At 35.1% G+C, this 10,570-nt stretch overlaps 1 protein-coding gene across 1 annotated transcript; it reads left to right on the forward strand.

The window, feature by feature from the left end:
• Nucleotides 1-4,902: 4,902 nt before the first annotated feature.
• LOC139862832 (receptor-like protein 4) lies at nucleotides 4,903-10,103 on the forward strand. Its single transcript, XM_071851464.1, has 9 exons — nucleotides 4,903-5,083; nucleotides 5,164-6,216; nucleotides 6,341-6,491; nucleotides 6,592-6,663; nucleotides 6,759-6,827; nucleotides 6,978-7,046; nucleotides 7,147-7,224; nucleotides 9,555-9,760; nucleotides 9,895-10,103. Exons 1-9 carry the CDS (start codon nucleotides 5,014-5,016, stop codon nucleotides 9,999-10,001), a joined length of 1,875 nt encoding a protein of 624 aa, XP_071707565.1. The 5' UTR covers nucleotides 4,903-5,013; the 3' UTR covers nucleotides 10,002-10,103.
• Nucleotides 10,104-10,570: the final 467 nt, after the last annotated feature.

Consider the following 10,570-nt stretch of genomic DNA (forward strand, 5'->3'; position numbering starts at 1 on the left):
TGGTCGTCTACAAGTCGGTAGTGCCATAGCGGGGAATGGTATGTTATAATTATGCATTATTGTGATTTAGTATATTATTGTGGCGATTTATATACTAACGTTGTTGCTAGTCGTATGTTTGGTGTTGCTAGCTCGTTTATGCATTTTTTTTGCATGGTATTGTAAGTGGATGCGTGTAGGTAAATTACATATGTATATGTATAAGTATTGCATTCACTAAGCGTTAGCTTACCCTCTCGTTGTTGACTTTTTTATAGATTGCATGGATGCGGAGGCTCGGGTAAGCGGGGACTAGTGGACTTGCGTAGTTGCTTTAGAAGGCTTGATTTTGGATTGATTAGGATTGGGTAGCGTATCCCCAATCGCCATGCTCGGCCTTTATTTTGTATTACAAATCATGTGGTTGAAAACTTGTATTTTCGTACGAAAGTCGTAAAACGGCCGATGTGGGCTCGGTCTTCGTAAAACTAATTTTATTAATGGGACGTTTTAGTTCTACATATATTAATGTATGGTTAAAAGCTTTTTGTCTAAATACGTCGGGAAGTGGTCAATCTTTTTCGCATTTTGAGACTTTCCGGACAGACTCGAATGGCGCGCCGCGCGGCCATCCTGGCGCGCCGCGCCACTTCACTGAACAGCAAATTTTTTTTGTTTGTTTTGTATTTTTACACGGGTTGTTCGTGGTTTGGTTTGGGTTGTTACATTGAGGTAGTAATGATGTTCATAACATCATTCGATTCATACATATAAAGCTATCCTATTCGAAGGTTTAAGCTTGTAATCACTAGAACATAGTTTAGTTAATTCTAAACTTGTCCGCAAACAAAAGTTAATCCTTCTAACTTGACTTTTAAAATCAACTAAACACATGTTCTATATTTATATGATATGCTAACTTAATGATTTAAAACCTGGAAACACGATGAACACCATAAAATCGGATATACACCGTCGTAGTGAAACCGGGGGCTGTTTTGGTTTGGATAATTAAAAACTATGATAAACTTTGATTTAAAAGTTGTTCTTCTGGGAAAATGATTTTTCATATGAACATGAAACTATATCCAAAAATCTTGGTTAAACTTAAAGTGAAAGTATGTTTTTCAAAATGGTCATCAAGATGTCGTTCTTTCGACGGAAATGACTACCTCTTTAGTAATTGACATGTAACTTAAATTTTCGACTATAAACCTATACTTTTTCTGTTTGGATTCTTAAATTAGAGTTCAATATGAAACCATAGAAATTTGATTCACTCAAAACGGATTTAAAATGAAGAAGTTATGGGTAAAACAAGATTGGATATTTTTGATCTTTTTAGCTACGGGAAATGTTTAACAAATATATACAAATCATATCATAGCTAACTTATATTATATTATACATGTATTCTAATATATTATGTAATTTTAGGATACCATAGACACGTATGCAAATGTTTTGACATATCATATCGACCCATGTATATATATTATTTGGAACAACCATAGACGCTCTATATGCAGTAATGTTGGAGTTAGCTATACAGGGTTGAGGTTGATTTCAAAAATATATATACTTTGAGTTGTGATCTAGCCTGAGACATGTATACACTGGGTCGTGGATTGATTCAAGATAATATATATCGATTTATTTCTGTACATCTAACTGTGGACAACTAGTTGTAGGTTATTAACGAGGACAGCTGACTTAATACACTCAAATCTTTAAAACATAATAAAAATGGTTGTAATTATATTTTGATCATACTTTGATATATATGTACATATTTGTATAGGTTCGTGAATCGATCCGTGGCCAAGTCTTATTTCCGAGGAAGAAAATATCTGTGAAAGTGAGTTATAGTCCCACTTTTAAAATCTAATATTTTTGGGATGAGAATACATGCAGGTTTTATAAATGATTTACAAAATAGACACAAGTACGTGAAACTACATTCTATGGTTGAATTATCGAAATCGAATATGCCCCTTTTTATTAAGTCTGGTAATCTAAGAATTAGGGAACAAACACCCTAATTGACGCGAATCCTAAAGATAGATCTATTGGGCCTAACAAACCTCATCCAAAGTACCGGATGCTTTAGTACTTCGAAATTTATATCATATCCGAAGGGTGTCCCGGAATGATGGGGATATTCTTATATATGCATCTTGTTAATGTCGGTTACCAGGTGTTCACCATATGAATAATTTTTATCTCTATGTATGGGATGTGTATTGAAATATGAAATCTTGTGGTCTATTGTTACGATTTGATATATATAGGTTAAACCTATAACTCACCAACATTTTTGTTGACGTTTAAAGCATGTTTATTCTCAGGTGAATACTAAGAGCTTCCGCTGTTGCATACTAAAATAAGGACAAGATTTGGAGTCCATGTTTGTATGATATTGTGTAAAAACTGCATTCAAGAAACATATGTCGATGTAATATATTTCTATTGTAAACCATTATGTAATGGTTACGTGTAAACAGTATATTTTAGATTATCATTATTTGATAATCTACGTAATGCTTTTAAAACCTTTATTGATAAAATAAAGGTTATGGTTGTTTTAAAAATGAATGCAGTCTTTGAAAAACGTCTCATATAGAGGTCAAAACCTCGCAACGAAATCAATTAATATGGAACGTTTATAATCAATATGAACGGGACATTTCACGTGATGGGCGGATAAAATAAAAAATCCTTACGCGAGGGTGGGCGATAGATGTAATCATGTAATCACCGACGGGTCGCAGGTGGGTGATGGATGTAATAGATATGTTGCGGGTAAAATCTGATCCGAAAATCCGTAATACATGTTTGAATAATCCACAGATATACCGGTTCAAATTGGGTGAAAATCGCCACCTTGTATAAATGGACAAGAGGTAATAATTTACTCCGTAAAAGTTTCTACATTCCTTATATCATTTTGGTATCGAGCTTTTTATTAACTATAGCATCTCACAACTACGCACTACATGTATTATATTAAGAGAGTTGCTAGCAGTGTGGGTGCGGTGGTGAAGGTGGCTCAACCCTCGCCTGATTTATCAAGCATTGGATCTTCGTTTGCTTTTATTGAAACATGTGTTAAACACCTTCATGAGCTTGTCCCGTTGGCGTTAATCACAGATTCACTTGACAAATGACAGATTTAAGTAACGAGCCCTCCGACGCATCAGATGTGGAGAGAATACTGGTTCTTTCTTTTTCTTGTGACTTTGTACATGAGTTAAACGCTTATGTATTGAAGAATGTACATTCGGGTGACCTTCCAGGGGCTACGAGAGTTTGTTTTGGTTCCAATGTTTTGGGTGGTGTTGGTCGACATGTTGATAGAGCTGTAATGGTTGATACGAATGTGCTGTCGAGTCCTATGGTTCAGTCCGAGCACTTTGCTCGAAGTGATGGAAATTTTGTGTTTGAAAATTTTGAAGTTCGGAGTTCTTCTCGGGTGAATAAGGGTCCTCATACGGGTGGCAAAAGCATTGGGTGTAAATCTACTGAATGTGCATGTTTGGTTTTGGATCGGTCTCCCTTGGTTACGTTTTCTGTAGACAATGTATAAGCAGCTTTGCATTCTCATGGTTTTTGCAGTCGCAAAAGGGCTCGTTGTTTAAGTTTAGGGGATGATGATGTAGTTTCGGATAATTACATAATGGATAATGAAGTTTGTGGTTCGGATCGTGTTCCTGATTTTCTGGAGGTGAATTATGTTTCTGATGTTCATCCGGTTTGCAACCTGGTGGTGGAGGATGAAGGTTGTCCTCGGGGTCGATTTAGGTAAAAAAGACAGGGACTGAGATGGGTCGGGAGGCAGGTGTGTGGGTTTTGGGAGTCTTGATGGGACTGAGCCTGGATTGATGGGCCTAGATGAAGGTAAGACATCGGGTAATGCTACTAGATTATTTTAGGAGGTGACGAAAGATTTTGAAGGATGTATTAGGGTGGAAGGTAAACTGCTTAATTCGAAGGTGCTTCCGAAACAAATAGTGAGGAAGGGGTTTAAGGTTAAGAAAAGAGGTACTATGAAAGGTTAATGTTTAAGGTTTATGAAGTATCTGTTTCGGTTATTAGTTAGATTGTTTGATGGTCTTTTTTTTTTTCGTTCTTGAGTTAGCATATTAGGTTTCTTGTACCGGTTGTTTAGTTTTTTGCGGGTCTCGTTGCCTCTGTTTGTTTCTTTGTTGCGTTTTTTTTTTTTTTGAAGTTCGAGTTTTATAAAGTTAAAGTTTTTTGCCAAAAAGAAATAAAAAATATTCAATTATCAACTATAAAAACAATTTTTTTTGTTTTACTACGTATCAATTATAGTACAATATCAAAGATCAATATTTTGACGGTATCGATGTCACCCTTACAATCTTGAGGTTGAGCGTTCGAGTCATGCTTAAAATATTTTTGTGGTATATATATTCGTGTTAGTATTAGGTGAATGTTTGAGTTTACCTTTAAAAAAAAATACAATAAACAAAAAAAAAAAAAAAACACCACAAACAAAACAAGTGAAGCAAACAAACCCGCCCTATGTACTTTTACTACATGAACGAAACACATCCTAGTCCTAGTTATTTATATATCCAAAAGGACCAAAATCTGTTGAATCACCGAGACTTTTTTGCCTGATTTATGCTAAAATAAATACCACGGAGTATAAATCATAATCAAATAATTAAAAAATAAAAAATAAAAATAAATAATAAATCCAGTATATATTTAGAGCAGGAAATATATATACGCATATACAAAGTCACCAGTCACTACCACTAGCACCAGCTCAGTCCACCTGCCAACTCAGCAACCCCGTATTAACATTCCGACGTCCCCACCACTTTCACCACCTCCGCTTTCACACACCCGTATTTATATCGCGATCTAATCTCTTCCGTTAATCTCGCCGTTTACTTTATATTTAATCACTTCCTTTTTTAAATTAAAACTAAACTAAATTAATTAATGAAGTAATTATATTTCTTTCTTTTTTTAATTTTATTCCCGTCAGTCCAAACACACACAATGTCTCCGGCCACCACAATCCTCTTCCTCTCCTTCTTCCTCTTGCATTCTTCATTCTCATTCCCCTTCGGTAATCAACCCTCCTATACATACACATCTCGTATATCTATATCCCTAACTAACTTTTTTTATTGTTTATTTTGTAAACAGATATAGCATATCACATTGATTGCGGCAGCTCAACTACAACCACCGATAACTTCAACACAACGTGGCTCTCCGACCGGTACTTCACCGCCGGTTCAACCGGGTTAGTTTCCGAACCGCTTAGATTTCAATCATTTCATGAAAAAACACTTCGTTATTTTCCGATTTCATCTGGTAAAAAGAACTGTTACATTTTCCCTAATATTCCTTCCGGTAAATATTACTTAAGAACTTTTACAGTTTACGATAATTACGACGGTAAATCGCATCCTCCGAGTTTCGATTTATCGATTGAAGGTACTTTAGTGTTTTCATGGCGGTCGCCATGGCAGGAAGATATAAGCCGGTACGGCGCGTATTCAGATCTTATGTTTTACGCTACTGATGGCGATGCTGATGTGTGTTTTTATAGTATAGCTACTGATCCGCCTGTGATCGGTTCAATTGAGCTGATTCAGGTTGATCCGGATTCATATGATCCGGTTTTGACTGGTAATGACTCTTCGATTTTAGTGAATTACGGTCGGTTGAGTTGCGGTTCGAATCAGTGGGGGCCAGGGTTTAGTAATGATAGTGATGTGTTTGGTAGGGCTTGGCAGTCTGATGCGAGATTTAGGGCTTCAAATTTGTTCGGGATTAAGTCAGTTACGGCTGTTAGGAATGTGATTAATACGGAGACTATTCCTAATTATTTTCCAGCGAAATTGTATGATTCCGCTGTGACGTTGACTGGAACTGGGAGTTTGGAGTACGAGTTGCCGGTCGATGCGAAATTGGATTACCTTGTGTGGCTTCATTTTGCTGAGATAGATGTGAGTGTTAATAGTAAAGGGCAGCGAGTGTTTGATGTGATTATTAATGAAGAAAATGTAACCAGAATTGATATATTTAAGGAAGTTGGTGGTTTTGCCGCATATAGTTATCATTATGTAGCTAAGAATTTGAGTAGTACAACTTTGAGTATAAAGCTTGCACCTGTTATTGGTTCACCTTTGATTTGTGGGCTTGAGAATTATGCCATTGTTCCTGCTGATGTCATGACTGTTCCTGAGCAAGGTAATATATTGCTTTCATGCGTGCGTGAATCAAGAGTATTTTATTTTTCCATTTTGAAACTTATGAGTATTTTAGTAGATATTAAACATTAAAAACCAAGATATGTTTATTGTTTTTATTTCAGTTACTGCTATGCAAGCATTAAAGGAGTCGTTACGTGTTCCTGAAAGAATGGGTTGGAATGGTGATCCTTGCGCTCCTACTAATTGGGATGCATGGGAGGGTGTTACCTGCCATCTTAATAAAGATGAGTCCGCTCTTGCAATCTTTCAGATGTAAGTTTTAAAGAATTTATTTACTCACAACTTTCTTTGACATTTTTTGTGATTTTTATAAGAAATATATTATATATTATATTATATTTTATGCTTGTAGAGATCTTGGGAGCCAAGGTTTGAAAGGCTACATTAGTGATAAAATTGTTCTTTTGACTAACTTGGCAAGCTTGTAAGTATTTGCCACCTCATGTGTCACAAATATATCATCTTTTAGTTTTTTTTTTTTTTAATTTATATATAAGAAAAAAAATTGTGGACCTGCAGGAACTTAAGTTCTAACTCCTTGGGAGGTACTCTACCTGCCGGGTTGGGGCAAAACTCGCTGAAGAAACTGTAAGATTTCACTGATTATAAAGTTCTCTTACTTTTTTCTTTATTGAATTGCTTATATTTAGTCATGTGTACATCATCAATGTATGGTTATGTCATTCTTACATTATGTGTTTATGATGTTTGAACTCACTAATTCAACGAATACTGCAGGGATTTGTCGAACAATCTGATTACAGGGTCCATACCAGATAGTTTCAGTTCATCAAATCTACAACTTGTGTAAGCCATATCTCTTATCCGCATTTACTTATATGTTAATGTACAAGGCTAATCAACTATGGTACAGATCAATTTATGCTCTTAAAATTTCACATCTCAGGCTCTTGAATGGTAATAAACTGGAAGGACAAGTGCCAGAAGAGCTTTACTCTATTGGTGTGCATGGTGGAGCAATCGAGTATGTTCTATTTCACTTCTTTATTCTCTTATTTTACATTTGCAGATACGATTTAATGTTATTTTGAAATCAACACTGTTTAGCCTTGGTCCGAAAGACGATCTAGTGTTAATCTTGGCGGTTTATGCAATATTCAGTTGGGCTTTAGATATACAATTGCCTGCATATATTTCTACATTGCATGACATACTTGAATTAGGATAATCTAATCTTGCCACTGGTACGCATAGTTGTGGCAATACGTGTTGATTTTTTTTTCTTCTAGTCCCATGTTAACAATAAATTTTTCAATAGATAAATGTGACGTTTTGAATAAAGTTCAAGCACAGTAGACTGCTCATGATGCGACAATTTCCAAAATGGTGCACGCTAAAATGCCCAAATGGTGCACCCTAGATTAGTAGTAAGTGGTAAATACAGGTTGATCAGCAGAGAGCGGTTTGGTTGCAAAGTTGTGTACTTGTGTCACTAAAATTGATTTTCAAAAGAGGGATAAATTCTTAAAAAGAAAAACTAATCAAAGCTACTAATAACTTGGGAAACGAAAATACAAGTTCGGTGTTTCGAAAGTTGATAATGGAATAGATTTATTAATGTTGCGATAGTTTCTAAAACCTCTCATTGTTAGCCTATTCTCTTCTAGACACAATATGATGCATATACGGTAGATGGTTCAAGAAGGGTGTAGGATGAGATGTAACCAATTTTCTCTAGGAACAATCAATGTATCTCTAGACTGTCTGTCCTACCCCTATGGTTAGCCGTTAGATTGGACATGATACGGGTCCCTTACGTTACTATTAGAGTGGTCTTTGTTCAAATAGTTTTTTTAATGAAGAGATATAGGACATATGATATAGTTATTTACATTCAACTCAAACCCAATATTCCTATTCCCATTAAAGAACATCTTCATCAAATTAAAGTTCCAATTATACAACTAAATCAGACCCTACTATGAGTGGTGACTATGGAATTTAGTCACATACGGTGATACATATAGGAACTGTTCTCGCTGTCTTCTTCATCCTCTTCATGGTTTAGTCGATTATGGTAATGATGGAAGTAGTTTCTTGTGGATAAGGGAATATATGGACATATATGATTAATGTGGAGTGTGATATGGATGAAGAGGTGTTTAGTGTCTATCAAGGTTGCAAAAATAGCTACTTGGGGAGTACTCGGTTGGGACTTTTAAAGGAGTAATCGGAACCTCATGGAGTTTTCGGGTTGTAATGATTGGACTTTTTATACATTTGAATTTTAAATTCAAAATTATATGTGTAAGTTTACAAAAAAATTCATATACATAAGCATAAACATTAATATAATTGTCTGTAAACATAAGCATAATCATTATTCAAGAACTAGAAATTTCTATTTAAAATTAAAATTCATGATAAAATGTTGACCAATATTAACTTTGACTAAAATTGACTTTGACCAACTAACTCTTATTTTGACTCGTCAACCGATGTTTACTCGGATTTAGAAAATCAAATCGGCCAGTTCAAAAAAGGAGTAATCTGGATTAATCGACATTAATCGGGGAGTTTTACAACACCGGTGTCTATAGGTTAAGATAGATTTTGGTTAGTTTAAAAAGTATTCCTAAAGCTTAAAGCCGTTCTAAAGCTTTCTAGAGTTGGCACGGCGTAGTGTGTGGAGCAACATGCAAAATGCCAAACTTTTACTCTGCAGCAAAAGACCGAACTGAACATCTCTAGGTGTGGAGCAACATGCAAAATGTCTAAAATAACCATCTTTTTTTGTTTGTTCCTTTTAGGTCATTGCACCTTTTATCGTCCAAGTAGGTCATCAAAATATGACAACTTGTCCTAATTAGGCCATTCAGTGAGTTAATTATCTAGTACCACATAAATCGATGTCATTGATATCATTTGCTGGGATGGCTCGTGATGTGTCAATATACTTTTATTATTTGGCTTTTTTAATATTTTGAAATGCCAATTTGTCAAGTGATATGAAGATTTTAAATACAGACATGCCAAATAAAAAATGAACACGCTATTTATCACATCAACTAATCGACACTCTTAAAATATTAAAAAGCCAAATAATACTAGTGCTCCAACTCTAGACCAGATTACCCAACATATATTCTGTATAGCTAGGTAGTTATGGATATAAATCAATAAGGATTATAGGCAATTCTCCTGTATTCAGCAATTTTAATTTCTGTTCAGATTCCTGTTATTCAATTCTTGGATAAATCATGTTGTCAGTGTTTTTTGTTGGCTATCATTTATCAATTGAGTTTTAGCTATCTATTTATTCTTAATCTAACGCGTTTGCTAATCAATATGCAGTCTTTCTGGTAACAAAGGGTTGTGTGGGGTACCTTCTTTGCCTGATTGCCCCATGTTCTGGAAAAATGGCGGGCTTTCAAACGGTGGTAAAATTGCAGTCGGGATATCATGTGGTGTCGTCTTTATATTGGTTTCCGTGATAGTATTTATTTGCATCAGGAGACGGCGTAATGACTATGACTTCGGTCTACCTCAGGAGTTGATGTGTAAGTACAGTTTCTATTATGTTATTTTGCATCACAAATGAAGCTTCTCTTAGCTCACAAGTTTTTTATTTTTATTTTATTATTTTTATTATTATTTTTTTTTCAATCTTGTTTTTATATGACATTGTTTGCAGCTCTTGCCGCAAAGAGAAATAAGTATCAGCGACAAAAATCCTTAATGGCTCTCGAAATGGAGAGCCAACATGCCAAAGGGTTCATACCAAGTTACAATTCAAACTAACTTAATTAGCATATTTTAGTTGAAGCGGGTGCATAGTGCGTATCTTTGTTAGTACAAAGGTATACACAATCGACATTGGATGCGCGTCTTGACAAAAAAAAATTCATCAGAATCTGGAGATGGCTCAAGGCAGAAACCAGTTGTCAATAGAATACAATGAACCATTTATCTTTGTTCAACTTATTATTTTGTTAGTGTGTATAATTATAATTATGATAGGCAATCTGCCAAATGCCACTCATGTATCATACACTCAATTTTCGGCATTTGATGCATGTAGATTTGAAACTCAAATGTGTCGAATCCATATAGATATACTGACCCTTACATTTGGTTTCCAAAGTGTTTAATTTAACTTTGATAACTTTCAAATGATTGTAACCAGTTCTTAGTGTTATTGGTTCTTAGTATTGTTGATGATAGGTATTGATGGTTATTATTAGTTTCTTTCAAATTTTAATGAATCAGAGACTATGGTGTAAATGAGTTGAACTATTTACGAGCCATTTGAACTTGACTAGCTCATTAAAAACATGATTCGATTCCGAGCGTAAGCCGAGCTTGAGTCC

This window comes from Rutidosis leptorrhynchoides, chromosome 8 (genome assembly GCF_046630445.1).
Source record: "Rutidosis leptorrhynchoides isolate AG116_Rl617_1_P2 chromosome 8, CSIRO_AGI_Rlap_v1, whole genome shotgun sequence".
NCBI lineage: Eukaryota > Viridiplantae > Streptophyta > Magnoliopsida > Asterales > Asteraceae > Rutidosis > Rutidosis leptorrhynchoides.

Excerpts from the sequence above, each read along its gene's own strand:
- LOC139862832 (XM_071851464.1), top strand. The coding sequence starts at position 5,014 with ATGTCTCCGGCCACCACAATCCTCTTCCTCTCCTTCTTCCTCTTGCAT. Across the intron at positions 6,217-6,340 it reads CATGACTGTTCCTGAGCAAG|TTACTGCTATGCAAGCATTA; the intron begins GTAATATATTGC and ends TTTTTATTTCAG. Across the intron at positions 7,047-7,146 it reads TCATCAAATCTACAACTTGT|GCTCTTGAATGGTAATAAAC; the intron begins GTAAGCCATATC and ends TTCACATCTCAG.